We start from the raw sequence: 20420 nt of genomic DNA on the forward strand, positions 1-20420 counted from the left end.
ACACTGTAAAGGATTACTGATTTTCACTCAAAAATATGCAAATTACTGATTTTCAGCCATCAAAGTACTGAAAGGCATTTACAAAAGTTGGCAACTCTGTGATATGGCAGTGGCTTCGTACTTTCAAATTCTGTCAGTAGATCACTACATGTATTCATGAAATTGAAAATATGCCATACCTTGATACCCCAAATGCTAAAATATGCATGCAGGTACTAATTTCTGCAACGTGCGATTTGTATGCAAGAGCAGTCATGCCTTTAGTAGTGGTTTTACATGTTTATAATTCAGTTAACCACTGAAAAATTTGTCCTACAAGTCTTGATTGATTCATATATTAAGATTTATGTTCATGAATTTGTAAGTACCCACCATGAAATAAATATTATGTATTTGTAAGTACTTTGTACATTGTACCCTCAAAACTTGGCCCTATGGCAAACTGAAATACACTGGTTTAACACATTGGCATGGCCAAGATATAAGAGGGAAGGATATCAATTAAAGATTTACACTGTAGCTGAGTTTCTGTTTGTGAGTACATCTGAATTATACCACTTGTGACTGAACTTACAGTAATCTCATTCCAAAGGTTTCCTTCATAGAGTAAAGGGAAAGGAGTTCAGAGATTATCATTAGACTCCCATGAGTTCACAATATTAGCCTCAGTCAATATCATATGTATCGTCCTACAACCATGTACATGTTCATCAAGGACTGAAGATTACTGAAGGTACTGCTATGTCTGTTTATAAGTATGATGTACAGTCGACCTTGGCTTAGTCAAATCTGAACTAACCAGAAAAAAAAAATCCTTCCACTTGCATGATAACCACAAACACAATTCAATTCAGAGAATCTGTATCTCTCCAGGGTAAGAGTGTTTTGACTCAGCCAACTTTTGGACTTCTGCAAGGTTGACTTAGGCAAAGGTGATAATTGTATGTGTGCATGTCAACACACTTAATATTCCTGTCCTGTGTACACAAAGATACAGCATCAAATGACATTAAAGTGTTGTTTCATACATAATTTTCGCAAATTTTGCAAATCAGTTGGACCGCGAATTAAGCAACATGTAAAAATGTCACCATGCGCTGAAAATAGTGTGCAAGGCCTCTGTCAATTCGCACAAACGTCTTGTAAAAATGTCTGTGACCTCCATATTCGCGAAAAATAACAGCATAGGGCCTATACCGGGTGTCCCAAAAAAAGTGGAACGGTGGATTTTCAGTACCTTGCGTTCTAAAAGTGATATATTTTTGACATCATTAGAAAGAACATCTTCCGCAGAAGACTATGATACCAAAATCATTAAATTTGGGTCAGTACTTTTTGTTCTACGCCAATTTCTATAAATGCAGTCATTTTCAATTTTTTGCGACTTATGAGATAATAATTTGGGTGCGACACGCGTTCCATACGGTGAATTGTGTAAGCTCGTTGATCCATGTCAACAAAAGATAACGCTTTCATATTGGGAGCACGCACACACACACACACACACACACACTGTTTTTTCCTGGCCTGTGCCCAATGTGAAAGCTGTATCTTTTGTTGACATGGATCACCGAGCTTACACAATAGTCACCGTATGGATCGCGTGTCGCACTCAAATTATTATCTCATAAGTCGCAAAAATCCGTCGAAATTTGACAATGACTGCATTTTCAGAAATTGGCGTAGAATAAAAAGTACTGAACCAAATTTAATGATTTTGGTACCATAGTCTTCTGCGGAAGATGCTCTTTCTAATGATGTCAGAGGATATATAACTTTTAGACCGCAAGGTACTGAAAATCCACCGTTTCGCTTTTTTGGGGACACCCGGTATAGTACCCTGATTGGAGACTTTCAGCACCCTCACAGGAGTCAGTACAGTGTTCTCGCTCCATGTATGAAGCTGTTGCATGTTAACAGTTCTGTGACCTCAATGTATTTTAGATTATGCAGTATATATCTTTAGTTTCCTTTTACTTGTTTTGATGCAATATAAGTCACTGTGACCAGAACATCTTGTAAGCATTTGGACATATACACTCAACTCCACGCAAGGCGATCTTGATAGGATATAGGAAAATTCATTGACTGTGGCTATATCTGCGTGCCTAGAGAAATAACACATGTAAGGCTATTAATGTAATTGGGGCTTCTTATTTTCATTAACCTAGCTGATTATTCAACATACGAGCAGTCAACTTACTTGTACACAGAGTTGGAAGTATGCTCATGTACCTGTATTGCATAATCAGAGGCTGTGTTGCCCAAAGACAAGACATGCCATATGGTCCAGGACTAGAGCTGAGCGTGTGACAAGTACACTGTACATCACCAATGAGTTTACAATATCAATTCACATTTTGGACTGTGATTGTGGAATTTTAATCAAATTGTTGCAATCTGAGCTTGTGGTATGTGTTTTTGTTGAATGTTTTTGTTTTTGTTCTTGTCTGAAACAGAGGGGAAATAAACCTATATTGCAAAGAATCAACAGTGCTTCAGAGTAGTCGCTGTCTTTCCTAAAAATTAAATATTGTTTTTCTATTTTGTGTGTGACATAAAATACATGTAATATATTGTATCAATGTATGTCACATAAAATAGAGGGAGCATAAGGGACTTTTCGGTTCACATTCTTCTAAAAGCACTAAATTTGGCACACATGTAGCCCAAACCATACTACAAGTATTTCATTTTTTTTTTTGAGAGGCCTCGGAGGACTCCCTCTGGGGCGGCCATATTCAACAGCAAATTCCAATACAGCCGCCATCTCAATTAAAAGGTAGCAGTTAACTCTTTATGTGCCACGTTCGCACGTCCGACTCGGTCGACGGCGTGCCAACTTCGCATATTCTGCTCAACAAGCCGCCAAAAGCGATCGATAAATCACTAATCACTGCTAATCCCGCGGCACAATGAAAGCGTTTCTTGTGCTTTTGTTCCTCTCATATACGGCTTGCATTCTATGTGGTGATTGACTACCAAGCGGTGTTCCCAACTACACTGTAGATTTGCTCGTACATTCTAAGTTTTTGTCACGTTTTGTGTGCAAAAGTCATGCCTTTACAGTAATGTAGCAACTGATCATTCAAAAGAAAAATTTAAAATAGATTCGTCATACAATTTATATCGAAACAAAGCTTGGCATTCCTCTTTAACTTTGCCTGCTATTATGCCCATCTTAACAGAAATTTGTAGAAGTACTACAAACTGGAAAAACAGAATTCTTTCTCAAAGCATGACTACCTTCGTGTCTCAGAATAACGTGGCACACAGGGGGTTTCCACCATGGCACATAAAGAGTTAAAGAACTAAAAGGGTTACAATCACCGACACAGTCAATTAAAGAGGTTTTCCGAGTCAAGAAAGCTGATTCTTAAGTTTTGTGTTTGTGTGTGTGTGTGTGTGCATGTGATATGAGGTTATCTTTGTCTCACAAAGTCACCCTAAATGTCATTTGGGGTTCCACCCCTATATATCCGTAAGGGGTATATTTTAAAATGGCTATACCTACAGCCACATGTTCAAAAGGAACCATTTTGGGTCATACACGTACCTTGGCCTGGCTCAATTGTTAAGGAGTAGAGTATAAAGAGGATAAAGGGCAAATAGCAGTTCCACTTATTAAGTGTAAGGATGTCAGATGCCTAAAGAGGTCATTAAAAGAAAATGTCCCAAATTGCCTGCTTTGACCCAAACTTAACCTTGAAAGTGACCTCCAGAGGTATTCTTGACCTTGAATTTTTGAAATGATATCAGGATCACATTCTCTAACCCCCAAAACCCCTCCTCAGTGGAAATAATAATACAAGCCCTTTCAATTTTGTCTTCAATTGACCTTCAATTTAACCGGGATGGCGGCCATATTGGATTTCACCAATATGGTCATCCCAGCTCAGGAGAGGCCAGTAAGTTGGCACCCATCAAGAATTGAAAAAGTATGATACATATTGTATAAGTGAGGCCAAATTTGGTGCTTGTGGAAGAATTTGAACCAAATACCCCATTTTATGCTCCTAGACCCTTGACTAAACGTAAACCTTTATACCTGTATCTTGAAAGATATGCAGTGATGCATGTTCAATGGGTGAACAGCTGCAGGACTCTTACATTGTATGTGAGAAACCCATAAACACATAGATGCAGTGAAGTGGCAAGTACAACTGAACTTTCAAGTTTAGATTACTGAATATGTTCCTCTTTCTTGTGAATAAAAATCAGGACTCCTAATGCAAAAACAAATAGACAAACACACATACAAACACTTCTTGACACAATAGTCAGTGGTAGTACAGTACATGTACTAATATTATTTAATTTGCTTCATTAGCAAATTATTTCCATATTGATTTAATAGTTGTTTTTTTTTTTGCACAATCCTTACTTTTGAAAATATAAGTACTGTATTCCCATGGTCCATGGCAGCTAATTAACAGTCATAAAAGAATGCATGAGTGACATACAAGAATACACAATGTACTGACATCCAAATCATATGCATAACTTAACTTACGGACAAAGACATACTGCAAGCTTGGTTGAGGAATGCCCAATGTAGTAAACATATGTACCATGCACTGAGAGCCTCTGGTTGAATTATGTATTCAGAAGTGACAGGAATAGCGAGATCTTCTGAGCGACCCAGTTCTGTCAGCAAAGGAATCCATAATTTGTCTGCATGGCACAACAATGTATATTTGTACGTATCCTCAAACACATCTTTGAAAAAAAAAATAAATGCAGAACATTTTTCACTAACAGTAAACATTCCTCTAGTTCTAATGTTCGTTTACATACTGCAGCACAGATGATAATGCATTGATTAGACACAGAAAGAAGTAGTCTACCATGCCAATAGCACTACAGTGCACTCCCGTTATAACGAACATGGTTATAACTAAATTCCAGTTACAACAAAATAAAAATTCATGCTGCAACATTATCAGCTCTATGTATTTCTATTGTTTATTTGTTCGGTTACAACGAAATTTCGATATAACGAAAGAAAACTGCCAGTCCTAAGGACTTCGTTATAACGAGAGTCCACTGTACAGACATTGCAGTGATCCATAGTGAAGAAAGAAGGACAGAATGCTTGAAACCATCACAGCCTCAACACAGAGAAATGAACTGCTCCAATTGTAGCAGAGACAGGCATATCAAATTTGAATGTAAGTGATTCGAGGAACAAAATGAACTGAAGGAGAAACATATCAGAAAATGACATTTTTTTTTCTACTTCAATCCCACAATGATTGTCAAATCCAGACACAGAATCTGACTGACAGTGGCCTTACATATGAGCCGTTATTAGTTAGTTCAGAATGTGCTTCTCCATTTACTGCTAACAGAAATCAGGAGTGATAACAATTTGAAGTGACCTGTGTCCGCACCTTACATAATTATATTCAAAAACAATGGACAAAGTCTTATTTGACAGACTTAACAGGGCAACAAGCCAGGAGACTGCAATCGACATGAGGCTCCATTCTGGGCGGGCAGGGCAGGTAAAAGTGGCCAACATCCATAAGATAAGTAATATAATATTCCATTCATTCCTATTTTTCTTTCACCAGAAGTTCAGTTCTGCTTCATCATCTAAAAACAAGAAACAAACTGAAAAAAACAACAACCAACAAACAAAAAAATCACACCATAAAATGCAACATTCATCAGATTTCAGATTACGTAATATGGTTCCACACTTTACAACGAAGCCTTCAAACGTAACCTTACATTACACAATGTATAAAACTTCAATAGATACAATTGTACAAGTACTTTATGATAATGGCAATAGCTTGAATTGTGACATCATTGAGAAATGGTAGAAATAGACAACAGAAATAAATATTGTGTGCTGCATGAAATGAATACATGTCATCTATTCTTATTTCCTCTGCCATAGATACAGTAGAACTTAAAATATATAAGCATTCCTCGCCCACTACAGACCACAGGGCCCCATCCTCTGCCCAAATACAGGTACTACAATCTTGGAGATGTTTATGACCAACTTATTCTATTGCACTGAGTATATTCACATGATAGAGCCAGAATTGAGCTGCTTTGCACACTCCAAGCTGAAGCAGAATGCTGTAAGGGTGAAGGGCATCATGGGGTAACACACATAATTCTAAGGGCACCTGTTGCCCAGACTAGCTGGGCATGTGTGACATAAACAAGGCTGTTCAAAGACATGCAGAATGCTCCGAGACAGTGCAACCTCTAGTCCTATTGAGGACAATGTGAATGAAAATTGTCCGCCTCAGGTAACATCCTGCTCTGCTCTTCAGATGGGGCTGTGTGCATTGGATGAGTCTGCAATGTCTCTGCCTCTACATTTCCACACATCTCCTGTGGAGGACATTTTGCTGGAGAACATCATGGACATGAGAACAAGTGTAAGACCAGGGGACATCTCGCATCTCAAATTTGTGTTGAGTGAGTCTCTGGAACCACTCCCGATACCTCACTACCATGTAGCTCTTTGAGGGTGCATTAAATTACCCCTTCTTCCTGGAGGGTAACACCCAATCCCTTTCATCCTATCCCAGCTATGCTGTAAGAATGCACCAGTCTCTTCCCTCCCTTGCGTCCTCTCATCCAGGGCTCACGTCTGCTCCGTGGCCGTCACTGCTTCATCCTGGTGTCTCTTCCACACTATCACCAGGCCCTGCAGAATGGGGAGACAGGGAACAGGGAAGCTAACGATTAAAAAGGAGCTATAGGTGATGCTTGAGCAGGGCTGCAATCATTCCCACATCAAATTGGAAAGAGGTTCAAAAGAGACACATATGTACCTAAATAGGCAAACATAATTCCCAAATTCAGTTAGTGGATCCAGGAGAGGGTGCACCAGGCACACATCCCCTTTAATTTTGTTCTCTCTTTTTTTTTAATAAAAGAAATAAAAAGAAAGGTGCCCCCTTTAAAATTTGTTGTTGTTGTTGAAGGAGACCATCCTTGTCAGCACATAGTATTTCGCTTAAGCCTTATTTTTTTATGCTTGATGGTGGATTAAACCCGAAAGTGGTAAATAAACTACTTTGCCCCCCCCCCCCTTATGACATTACTGGATCCGCCCCTGAAATTAGGGAAACACTTGTATTCTTCTGCGAAGACATGATACATGATGAGATATTTTACAGGGAGCCTACGATGGAATCAGGGAGACTTTGTACAATATTGGTCTGCTCAAAAGTAATTCTGAACTTCAATTCCTCTTCTGTACAAACTTAAATCGATGCTCACATCACTATGCTTATTGAGCATCATTCATAAAAAGAAATTTAACATCATCGATGGTAACTTTCTTGATGTGTAATACATATTAATAACACAAAAAGAGAAAAGAACCCATTGTAAGAATTAGTATTACTTCCTCAATCAACGTTGTGTAAGGGTTCTCATATACTGTCTAAAATACTTTAAGCCCTTCAAGAGAATCACTCAACAGCTTCAAATAAATGGACGGAGCAATTCATTGCTCTATCCATTTACAGCTGTGAATGTTTCTGAAACACTTCCTCACGCACACAGCACAACACTAGAGTTTACAATATCAAGATAGATGCAAGTACAAGCTCTCATAGAGGCATTCCTCCGAAGCCCCCCACATATGCCTCACCTCTGCATCAGACGTTGCCAGGAGACTCTCGTCATAGTTGAAGCCAACGCCCAGGACAGGGGCTGAGTGTCCCTGGAGCTTGTTGACGCAGGGCTTGGCAGTGCGCTCGATGTCAAAGAAGTACACAGTCATGTCTTCACTGCCCGATACTGAGAGGATCAGAATAGTGATATGTGTCACATCAAATTGGAAAATGCTAGTAGCTCTGAACTTCAGCAAAGCCATTACTTCAGTTATGATAAAAAGCTAATACAGTTGTACTCACTGCATACTTTTAAACATCTCATATGAAGGAGCTACCAGCATTCTCTGCAGATCAAAAAAATACATGCTGACAATGACAAGGAAAATTAATGACTGTATGCGATATGAAACTTATCCACAGAATGATGATGCTGACGCCGATAATGATGAAGATGATGATGATAAAGATGATATTGATGATGGAGAAAATGACAATGATGAAGGCACTGATGATGTTGAAGAATATTAGAATGACAGATGATGATAATTATGATTATGATATTAAGATGATAATGATGATGATATTAATAATAAAGATGATGAGAATGATGTTAATGATAAGAAATATCAAAATGATACAGATTATGGTAATGACGATAACATGTAAATGATAAAGATGATGATGCTGATGACAGAGAAAATGACAATGGCAACGGCACTGATGATGATGATGATAAAGAATATTAGAATGATAGATAATAATTATGATTATGATGACATTAATGATGATGACAAGAAACATGAAAATGATACAGATCATGATGATAATATGAAAATCATAAAGATGATTATATTAATGATGACGATAAAGAGAATGAGAATGATGTTAATGATAATATGAAAATAATAAACAGTAAAACCTGTCTATTGCGGACACCCAAGGGAGACGAAGAAAGTGACCGTTATAGACAGGTGGTCGCTATAGACAGGTTCTGTAACATGCTTTTTCTCTCGGAGGTAATTGTTTTCAATGGTTGTATACGGGAGGTGGCTGCTTTAAACAGGTAGTCGCTAAGACAGGTTTGACTGTAGATTATAATGATGATAATATGAAAATTATGAAGATGATGAAGATAAAGAGAATGTTGATGATGATGTCTACCAAGACATTCTCCTTACCCACACATGCTCCCTCCCTAAAGGACATTAAGGGACAGAAGGAGCTTCTCACATTCTCCTTCCTGTGTTTGATGGAGAACGTCTTCTTCAGACTGACCTCCCCATCACTGCCCGTTACCCTGCCAAGAAACAACCAAAAAAAATCTCCTGCACTTTTGATCAACTGCCACTGATGAATCTTGAAACACAGTTTTAATATTCAATTCAATTCAATTCAATTCAAATGATTTTACTTTTCCACACAAAGTAATAAAAAGCAATATACATAACGCTTACATGAGTACACAATATCTTAAGGAGCTTTGAATCACATAAGTTTCAACAAAACATGGATACAATTATAATAATATCAACTTTGTTTTTAGACAAATAAACAAGTAAGCGATACAATTTTATTTTGTAACTCCATATGGAAAAGAGGAATTCACAAGAGAAGCATAGCCTGTAAATTTGTGAATTACTCTAGAAGATGAGGGCATCTCAAGATCCGTCTTGAGATATCCATACATGAGGCTAAATCTAAGTGATGAAATGTTCAAAAGGAACAGCATTGCAAAAGTTTATTCTTTTTAATAATATTTCATTTCTCTCTCCTGTCCCAAGCTTGACTGACAGTCTTAAAAGACAATCTGTGGAATCTCACACATAATACTTTCTCCTGTCCAAACTGGAATTGTAATTTTCTTTGCTATCTACCACAGAAGTGTAACAGTCAGACTGAGGAATAATCATGTCACCTGTAGAGGCAAAGCTGGTTGATGGCACAGTTGATAAGGAGGAGGGGATCACGAGCCTCCCTGGATGCCCAGGCCCGGAAGGAGAGGCATGTGATGGGACTGCCCTCACACACCACCAGCCTGGCAAATGCAGAGTTAGAAATAATCACTATCATGATAATCTATGAGTGGGACTACAATTGCAATGTATAAAGAAATAATGTCTGAAATTACTGCAGGGGTACATATATATTCTTGCCTGATTAGTATCATATGTTGGCATTGGTAGCTTGGGATGAAAGAAATATAATCACTGATACAAGTGTTAAATCATAAATCTATCACATCAAACCTGAAATACTAAATGGAAATAGTGATAAGTTACAGGAATAAACAGCATTTGTCATGACAGGGTAAAGGGTTACTGTTACAGGATCTATCTACTGCTCTTATTTTTCCTGACTAACTATATTGAAGTCATTTGTAAAACCAAGTCAACACATTGGCTCAGTAAATCAACAAGAAAGACAGCAACACAATAAACATATTAGACATCATGATCTTGGTAAATCCTACTGTTAACACACCCATGTGTCCTGATGACTTGCTCAGTTTAGCTTAAATTCAATGATGAAAAATCTGTAAAATGCAGTTTTTATAGTTACATCAAATTTGATCTTTTCCATATTCGTTGGTACATTGCATATGATACCATTTCTTCTTCTGCAACAACTATAAACCTGCAAATGATTACAACAAAACTATTACTGTACGAGCTGAAATTTTCGCGTACAGATATTTTCGCGAATTGCTACTTGGACATTTTTGCGTGTTTTTAATTTTCGCGGTTGCAAGGGCCTCACTGAACTTAGTAGTTATTCGCGCATTGTTATTTTTGCGTGTTGTTATTTTCGCGGTTCAAAGGCAATTTCGCGAAATTCGTGAAAATAAAACCACCGCAAAAATTTCAGCTCGCATAGTATTATGTGCCTTGTAAGACATACCTCTTTCCCTTTGACAATTTGCCTGTAGCCATGTCATACTGGAATGATGAAATTACACCCTGAAATAAAAAGGAAGCCCACAAATCAATGTACAGTGCATAATAACCTTTATCACACTGCTTCTACAAAATATACTTTTAGGTATCACACTACAGTGAACAACAACAACAACAATATAATCACTGGCACTCAAACTGTGTCAATTTGGGAAAAAAGGGCCCCTTTGCTTACAGAAATTTCACCAAGATGATAATTGACAACGTAATATGAAAATAATTTGATCTTCACTTTTATCAGAAATACTATTCAATTATCGCATCTTTTCATCCTTGTCTTCTTTATTTAAGTTGTTCCTCCCCACAGCACAGCAGTAGCCTTGCCAAATGAATAGATATTTGGATACTAGTAAGTTACTGGTATACTACGATCTGCTTACTGGAAGGAAGGTGGTAGTTTGATGCTGTGACGCCAAAGGTACACTGCCATGTTGACACACAATTCAAGTTTGCCTTGTCTCAGAAACCAAACAGGGGCTCAAATTCCTCACCTTGTCATCCCCTCCCCACAGCAAGGCACCCGTGTCGTCAAAGGTTAAGCACAAGACCTGGCCGGTCAGTTTTCCCTGGCCCCCCTTGGTGGGTTTGCCCGTCGACACATTCAACACCTGAACCCCTCCACGGGCATTACCAGTCTGTTATGCAGTTGTTGATTTTTTTTAAGGGTGCAGATGTTAAGGAAATTTTCTCTATTTTTTTTTTTAATGATATGAAATATATCATGTCTGTTCCATTCGAGCAAACACAAGGTGTTACATTTCTCTGTTTCAATTCACAGCTACCAAAAAACATCAATAAGATATGGCCTAAAAATCGTTGGCACAAAAAGCCTTAGAATTCAACACCAAGCTGCTTTGCACTATAATAATAAAAAGAATGACAGAGTTTTATGTGTCCTCTTGATACATTCAGTCATTATAAAATCTTATTATACAGAATTACAAAAACATTCTATGAAATTCTAAAAACATTTCATAAAATGATAAAATCTAGTCATTCTGACATGTAGACATTTATTTCTTGCAAAATTGCCAAGCAACACCTACTGAAAAAAGACACACAAAGTGATCATCACCATCAAATTAGTCAAGTAAATTTCTTCTGCAAAATGTATAGGCACATAAATGGTTTAAGAGCAAAATAACAAATCAGGTTGTGCAAGACAAGATCTCAGACTTGACCAGCACACACAAAGGATACGACCACCATGTTGTTGTTGAGTGGCTGGAAGCAGCAGGAGAGGAGGGGTGACTGCTGGGGGTCAGTGACCGTCCGAGCACATGACCCACTACTGACCACCCAGAGTCTGGCCGTACCGTCCAGGGAGCAGGACAGAATGAGGTCGTTGGACAGGGACCAGCAGAAATCTGTTGATCAATAAAAACAAAATGAAACAAAACAAAACAAAACATAGATAACTATAAGTCTGCTTCAAATGTAGACAATAACATTCACCTACAATGACCATTTAAACAACAGCTAGGAAAAATTGAAAGTATCTATTTGGCAATTATTGGCTGTTATTGTCAATAAAATACTGAATAATGTGTAGCACCATTTCAACCAACAACATGTCATGTCATAACTACAACATAGATATAAATGAAACAGGGTACCTGACCACTCTGTCTAAGGGCTCAATGGTACAAGAAATTCCTCATATGGCATACAGAGAAAAGAGAAAGAGGAAAGTGAGGGAAAAAAAAGATAAAGTTATCAGTTATTCATATCCTACATATTAAGATATGTGTGTTTTCAGTGCTGTCTCAAAAGAATCAACTGACAAGGTGGTACAAATACGCAAAGGAAGCTCATTCCAGACGAGAGGATCTAGCATGAACAAGAGATGTGTCACCCCACATGATTTTTGTTCTGAGAACAATGAGAAGGCCAGTGTTACAAGAACGAAGTGATCTGAATGGAGTGTACTGTTGAAAAAGAGAAGTATTACACTGGGGAGCAGATCACTTTAAACAATGAGAAATACAGAGTAATAGTTTAGATTAAATACGGTAATTGATTCATTACCTGTGACACCTTTAGTGTGTCCCTTTAATGTACAGACGACAGTCGCTGGGGACGGCAGGACTTGGCACACGGAGATGGTCTTGTCGAGGGAGCTACATGCTATCCGGGACTTGTCATCGTTGGCAAACTTGACGGCGGTCACTGCATTTCAAACATAATCACAGCAGGATACTGATAGACATGTGTGTATTACACAAGAGATGGTTTGTAAGAATTTTAGCACAACCAGCTTGTCATGAAATTAAAATGTTGGGATGAAATGTAACTCCGATTAGACTTTTCAATACTGTAAAACACAATATTTTTGTGGCATGAAATTTTCGCAAAATTGATGGCCTTTTTTGCGGCATGAAATTTGTGCGAGTTGCCTCTAACATCTAATGCAAATAATGTACATTGTAGACTAGTACTTTTTCATGCATTTTTATAATTTCATGAATTTTGGCTCTCATAAAATTTGCAAAATTAAAATGCATATGAACATTCCTCACTTTACAATATCTTTTACAATTACCTATGTATCTTCACACTTCATAAAACATATGTGACAGCATTCTCCTATTTTGAATGGATAGGCAAATATAAGAAATATGGGTGTCAATTATTGTTTTTCAGGTTCACTGCCCATCAAAGTAATTCAAATAAACTCAAACCGCCATGAAAAAAATGGAGGTTGGAGGTACCTGCTTTCTGGTGGTGGTCAAAGATGTGGTGCATTCCTGTGAAGGCGTAATTCTCTGCCAGCGTCGTTCCTCCAGCCATAGCCCTGACACATTGACAAGAGCGATGAAATTAAACCAATGCATGTTAGCTGCGATACACAACAACACTTGTGAAAGTTGTGCAAGATATTGAGTAAGATTGTTCGTGTACTAGTAGTACTCAAGCTACCATAATACTTGAATGTCACACAGGTAGCAAGTGCTTCACATCATTGAGTACTTACTATAAATGGCCTCTTTGGTCATGTCACTGAATAGCAACAAAAGAGGGGCAGAGAAGCAGTAGATAAAGTCAAATTGAGAGCAGGACTGACAACAAGAAATCAAATTCTACTTTGCACTCAGCATTCATAAAATGTAGTAATGTTTTATTGTCTCCTTTTAAATAGTCAAAACAGTCAAAATTTTATTTTTTAAATTGAAATGGCATCATGATCATGAAAGAAACTTCTAAATAAGCCATTATTTCAAACCAGTCTTTACTGATCAGTTTTTGCTTGAGGCCCAGGGCAGCCATAGGCAAATGTTAGCTATTTATGACCACTGCATGAAGCTGTAAAATCAGTCATTGTACACACTATAAAAGTGGCCTGTTGGCATGAATGGTCCATAGTTTGCACTGCCTATGGTCAGTGCTTCCCCGTGCGAAATCTCCGGCTGTGCAAGCCACCAGTAACTCACTTGCTGGCATCGGCATTCCTGGTTGGCACGAGACGCATCTGGTCATCTTCTTTGTCCAGCTTGAAAGAACCCTTGCTGTGCTGTCGACGATGGGTGCGAAAATCCCCCAAACTGTCATCAAGCATCTACATTTGTAGATGTGAAAAAAACCCAAATGTAGAAATGGTGGTAGAAAATTAACTGTAAAGTTTTCCCTGAGAATCCATGACTTTCCTCAGTATCCACATGTACAAAAACCAGAGCCTTTTTTTTTTCATTAGTTTCATGAGAGACATGCCACTGTTTATTACATAATGATGTCTTTTCACCCATAGCCATTCATTCATTCATTTCACACATACATGTTCACATGCATGTTTTTTTTATTTTCATTTCCAATCAAACACAGGTAATACACTTTGACATGATTACATATATTGGAACATAATAATACATATTGGTTCTTGAAAGAACTTCATGGAAATGGAAATTGAGGGGCTGCTAAAAAGCGAACTTGCAGATTGCAGTCCCCTCACTTACGTTACATTACTACAATACATTAATTATATATGACTTTATAACACAATACAACGATACATGTACCGTACAAGCTAATCATTGAAAGTATACAGTTTTCATTCAATCGAATCGGATGGTTACATGAAGTACAGTGTATACGCTTTCACATGTATACACATACATATAGACATAGACATAGACATAGACATAGACATACACACACACACATACACATACACATACACACAAGCACACACACGTACCCACATACACATACACACACACACGCACGTACACACACATGTATGCATCCACATACATTGTGCACACACAGAAGAGAGTAGGGAAAGAGAGGGCGGGAGGGGGAGAGGGGGAGTAGAGAGAGCGAAGGGCAGGTCAACATTCTCGATACAGGGTGAAGAAAAAAGAACAACAATTCCAAACAGTCAAACTAATCATGGGGTACATATGAGCTAATCAAATATTTCTTTGAATTACTAGAGAATGATTTCAAACTAATGGAATCTTTTATATTTTTCTCAAGGGAATTCCAAAATTTTGGGCCATAAAATTCCATGTATTACCTGTACTTGTATTTGATTCGTTGTATACTTTGTTATTGCACTTGTTTTTGATGGATGGATGAAACATAATGTAATACACAATACTTCAGCACACTGTATCAGTGCCATCATTCATGCCAACTTCATACTATAGATGTTTTTTGCTGTGGAAGACACCAACTTCTACTAACAGTTTTGCCAGCACCTAGGCTCTACTTCATACCCAGTTTACATTGCAAATGAAAGTCATGCTTATACATGTTGGTTCATGCTTGTGGTGAGGTATGCTGAAAAGACAGCCACAGGATACATATACAGTCCTGTGAGGGTGAATCAAGAAAACACGACTCACATCCAGATTTGTCCGGCTTCCCATCATACTGGCACTTCTGCTGCGAAGGCTGCTACTGAAAATAAAGATGAGAGCATTGGTGACAGGATTTTCCTCAAACAATTTCATTCCATTCACGGATAAAAGGGAATACACCAATATACACATACTTTAATACCGCTAAATATCTAACCTTATAGAGACATTTCCCCAGAGAACACCCACACTATCCAATTCACCTGCTTCTTCTGGTACTTATCTACACAATGAATCCAGGGGGTGTTTCATGAAGTCGAACTTAATATAAAAAATTATGGTATGCCACTTGTCTCCCTATTCAATTTCATTAGCTTTATAACCACCCACTTCAAATTATCTGAAATGTTTACAGAACAATTCCATTGTTGATTTATTTTATCTTGTATTATCAATGGCTACATGAAAAAAGTCTCCAAAATCTTCATTTTCATTAGAGAGTTGAGCAACACTGAAGACACACGGCATACCATAATTTTAAGTCTTCAAAATCTTCACTTTCATTACAAAGTTGAGCAATATTGAAGACACACACAGCATACCATAATTTTTAGTCAATCTTAAAATGCTAAGTTTGACTTAAATTCTTTGTGGAACACCCCAAGTGTTGCTAAATCAGGTAAGCCTTGAGCAAGCCCTCTGGTTGTCAAAACACATTTTCTTGTACAAGTATGCATGATATATATGTACTCATAGTCCAAAATCTTTGACATGAAATACACTTACCATGTAGGCCTATATCTCTGTGGACAATTAAGTAAATCAATCAATCAATACCTGACATAGGCCTACATAAATCATAGATTGCTGTATAGTAAGGTAGTGGACCTCCAGAAAGCGTTTGTGTGTGTGGGGGGGGGGGGAACTAAGAGAGGTAGAAGGGGGAGAAGGGGAGGGGGAGATGGGGGTGAGGAGGAGGGTTAGAGAAATTGGCATGGCAGCTACACTGTAATGTATGGTCAATTTGCATTAAATGAAGGCAAAAAACTGCTGTACTTACCCCTGGTCAGACATGGAAATATTGGCCCCATATCGCTCGGTGAGAAGCTGGATCCTCTGCTTCATGTACTGCTTACGGATTTGTGGATCAAGCTGGGAAGGCAAGGAGAAAAGATGTGTCAAACTGGGGCTTTAAGCCCAGCTCACACCTTTGCGGTTTTAGCTGCGTATAGCTGCGTCAGTCGAACGCAGCCTTAAAGCAGCCTAACGCAGCACTCCGCGGCAAAATATTTTGTAGCAGTCACATTGTTGCGTTGTAGCTCGTATATTTTGTACAAAATGGTTGCCTACGGTTGCCTTAGCTTGCTTTTCACCTCGCTCCAGCTCGCTTTTGCTCGTAACAGTACGATTCAGTACGAAGATTGCTCGCCCCGTTGCGCGTGTACCTCGTTCGCCACTCGTTCGTTGCTCGCTGGCATCTCGCACTAGCTCGTAGCAGCTCGCATGAACTCGCTTCTCCTCGTTTCACTGCTCATCCACTCGACTGTTGCTCGTTCCGGCTCGTTCCGTTGCGTATCAGTTTGCCCTGCTGCGTATAAGCTCGTAGAGAGCTTCACTGGTATAATTATAATTTTTGACATTTTACAGTTAGGGGGGGGGGGGGGGGGGAGGGCACAAGGACTTTTTGGTTCAAATTCTTCAAAAAGCACTAAATTTGGTACATGTGTTGCCAAAACCATACTATTTCAATTTTTGATGGGCGCCAAGAAGGGCGCCCTGAGGCCATATTGGCCAAATCCAATATGGCCGCCATCTGAAATTCAAAAGTCACTTCCATTGTTTAAAAAGGTAAACATTTCACAATAATTTTCAAAATCTGTATCATAGGTTTTCTGGGTCAATGACATCGATTCTGAATGTTGTTTTCATGGTCTGAAGTCAACTTTTCCTTATAGGGTCACCCTTAATGTCGCTTTGGGTCAGGACATTATTTTCACTACCGGTACAGGTTATTTCAAAATGGCTTGCTTACGGTCACTATAACAGGAATGACAACCTTGCTCATTACCTGCAGTTGTTGAGGACTGAACAGAGCATATTACTCTGTTAAAAAAAAAATTACTTTTCAGCAATATTATACATTGTGTGGTAATACAATTCTGAGAAAAAAAAAAGATTTTCCACAAAACCTACAATAACAGCGGGAAACACAGTTTGAGGTGTTTTTAAAAACTGATAATTTTGAATCTGATGTTGCTGAAAGCACACAATCATTCCAAAAGCTTCATGATTTAATTAGCATAATATTGTGTTTCTTAGTCAACTAAGTGAATTTTAATTAAATCTGACTAGATTTTGTATGAACAGATGTATACGCAGTCATAGCGAGCTAAAGCGAGCAGCATCGAACAGGATCGAGGAGGAACGAGGTAAGACGAGGGGGAGCGAGCGACGGACGAGCTAGATTCGCAATGAAGCGAGTTACATCCGCAACGGTCCTTGCTAATTCGAGCAGAGTACTAGGAGTAGAGTGAGGTGATGCGAGGTAAAGCGAGGTAACGCGAACTAAAGCGAGGTAAGTCGAGGTGAAGCGAGCAGGTATCGTAACCATACGCAGTTCAAAGTAAAGCTGCGTTGGCCTGCGTTAAGCAGCTCGTTGTCGCTCGCCCTTGCTCGTCCTTGCTCGCATTAGCTGGTTGTCCCTCGTCTTAGCTCGTATGGATTTTGATCTTGCGTTCAGTTGCGGATGTTTGAAAAAATTTCAAACTAGCGAGCTAGAACGCAAAGCCTCTGCGTTAGTCTGCGTATTAACCTCATATTAGCTCGTTTCATTGCGTAGTGCTGCGTTGGGCTGCGTTAGACTGCGTTCGGGCAATACGCAGCTGAACGCAAGCTCGAAACGCAAAGGTGTGAGCTAGGCTTTAGGGCATAATTACAAGAGCTGCCCTGCAGCAGCAACAATGAAAAAAAAACGTACACATTAAGTTGACATACATAGCATACTCACAGACTATTTTTATGCAAGACTGAAATACTGCTGGTACTTTTAGGGCCTATCCCTACTTTTGAAAAAAAAAAAAAACACACACACTCAAAATTTAGACATGTACAACAATCAGGAATCATTTTGAACTTCAAAGCATCCTTACTCATGGCACCTTCAAGTAAAAGCACAAAAAATAATGAACAACTTACTCCGGATGAAGCACTGTCTCGCAAAAGCTGACTCCGTCGTCGAATGTACAATGTTCCTGAAATAAATACATGGCAGATCAAAAGTTATATCAAACAGAAATTACGAACCAGATTTCCATATTTATAACTCTACTTAACTTAGGTGGCAATAAAAGAGACAAAACTTTACAAGTCTAATAGGATCTAGATCTAGAAGCCATAGAGTAAAACACCCTGTTTGCCGTAGGCTTTGTACAGGGTGCCTATTTGCGGCAGGGGCCGTTTCATATTCATTGATGAAAAGGCCCAATCAGGTGTCACTTCCCATAACACTTGCGAGAAACTCCTGCTTGTGTACTATTACTAAACATGCTAAAGTGGGACTAAAAAGCACACATGATGTTCATTAGCTGTTTTCTTGATGAATGAAAGTGCCCCTGCCAGAAATAGGCACCCTGGGTTGATTACTCTATCAGAATTGGATGATATGAATGATTATGAAACTCTAGTTCTCTACCTCAGCTCATACAGCATGTACATGCATGTCTACTCTCTTCTTTGTTCTTGCTCAGCATTTAGGGCCAATAATGCATTATAATTTCTATTTCTACAATTCTAGACATCATTTCATTTTCAGTACTAAACACGCACTGATGAAGAAGAGCAGAGGTTGACTGAGTCATAGCAATCAAACAACGAAACTGCAACCCCACTTTCTCATCCCGGACGCCCGCGGGATTTGCCAGCTAGCCGACCGACGGAGAGGGAACAATCCCGTGGGCGTGGCGGCCCGGCAGCAGTGTTTTCAGCAGCAATCACGTTCAACGACGTTGCACGGCTGCGTTTGGCCGTCGCTAGCCGCGGCTACTCTTGACTTCTAATACTAGTAATAGAATTTAGGCAGGGCGAAGCAGTGCAGTGTTTACTTACGAAATTGCGGGTTGTTGGGCGTCCTGTACGTATTATATCTGGCGTCAATTGCCAGAATTTGTTGCCACATTGTTGCCATCGTCATATGATAGTAGAATAAACGTTTAATTCATCAGCTATGACAGTAGACTCGAATAAGGATCCAGTCACAAAAGCCATACACCAGTCCCCGACGCCTGTGTAGTACTACTGTATATGAGTATGGTGGTGTTAAAGAGCCCCACATACATACAACCATAGAGATGTATACTAATATACATGTATATCTCTATGCATACAACGAGAAGTGACATCATCAGAGCTCTTGTTATTTGTTAGTTTCGGAACTGTACAGCTTTTTGTATGTCAGAGCTTCCATTGATCTTGGTTCTGCAATGACTCATCTAACCAAACCGAAATGTCAGCTCAACCTCAATGAACTGCACAACAGGAATCCAAATATTGGTGCTATCTTTCTTGTTTGTTCGCTCTTTTTATATCATTTGAAGAATCTGAAGAAAACAAGGAAAGGCATAATATATATGTATCTATTTATCTATCATATATATATATGACATATATACAACCCGTCCCTATCTTTCTTTTGTGATTACTTGTATGATTTCCATCAAACTTAATCTATTCATTACTGTCAACTTTACATAAACATTCTATCATTCAACTTCATAGCATTACTTTCCAATGTTCTTATTTGCAGATAAGTCTGGTATAAATCAACTTAAAAAAAGAAGAAGTTAATTTTGATACAATTACCAAATATAAGTAGTCCCTAATAACGGTACTTATAATTCAGACTGCCACTATTCTATTCAGGCATGGCTCATTTTCAAACCTGTTTTATCTTAAGTGTCCAAAATTAGCCAATAATTTGAATTATATCAAAAAAAAAAATCTTGATTTCATTTTTTGATAGGGGTATACTGTATCTTTTCTATCATTTTCCAGAGGCTGCCATCAAACTCACATTT

The 20420-nt window shown here is 38.6% G+C and overlaps 1 protein-coding gene across 1 annotated transcript; it reads right to left on the reverse strand.

Moving 5' to 3' along the window:
* Positions 1-5857: 5857 nt before the first annotated feature.
* LOC139741097 (WD repeat-containing protein 13-like) lies at positions 5858-19548 on the reverse strand. The gene is made up of 14 exons (XM_071651686.1): positions 19453-19548; positions 18544-18599; positions 16409-16500; positions 15394-15445; positions 13981-14105; positions 13261-13343; positions 12578-12718; positions 11750-11916; positions 11041-11184; positions 10494-10552; positions 9511-9630; positions 8774-8892; positions 7631-7779; positions 5858-6676 (listed from the first exon to the last, which is right to left on the reverse strand). Exons 1-14 carry the CDS (start codon positions 19535-19537, stop codon positions 6614-6616), a joined length of 1455 nt encoding a protein of 484 aa, XP_071507787.1. The 5' UTR covers positions 19538-19548; the 3' UTR covers positions 5858-6613.
* Between the last annotated feature and the right edge of the window lie 872 nt (positions 19549-20420).

The sequence above is a fragment of the Diadema antillarum genome, unplaced genomic scaffold (assembly GCF_040938485.1).
Source record: "Diadema antillarum isolate AM-2024a unplaced genomic scaffold, OU_Dant_1.0 seq00000901_RagTag, whole genome shotgun sequence".
Classification (NCBI taxonomy): Eukaryota; Metazoa; Echinodermata; class Echinoidea; order Diadematoida; family Diadematidae; genus Diadema; species Diadema antillarum.

Excerpts from the sequence above, each read along its gene's own strand:
- LOC139741097 (XM_071651686.1), bottom strand. The coding sequence starts at position 19,537 with ATGACGATGGCAACAATGTGGCAACAAATTCTGGCAATTGACGCCAGA. Across the intron at positions 14,106-15,393 it reads GAAGCCGGACAAATCTGGAT|ATGCTTGATGACAGTTTGGG; the intron begins GTGAGTCGTGTT and ends CTACAAATGTAG. Across the intron at positions 10,553-11,040 it reads TGTGGGGAGGGGATGACAAG|GGTGTAATTTCATCATTCCA; the intron begins GTGAGGAATTTG and ends TTTTTATTTCAG.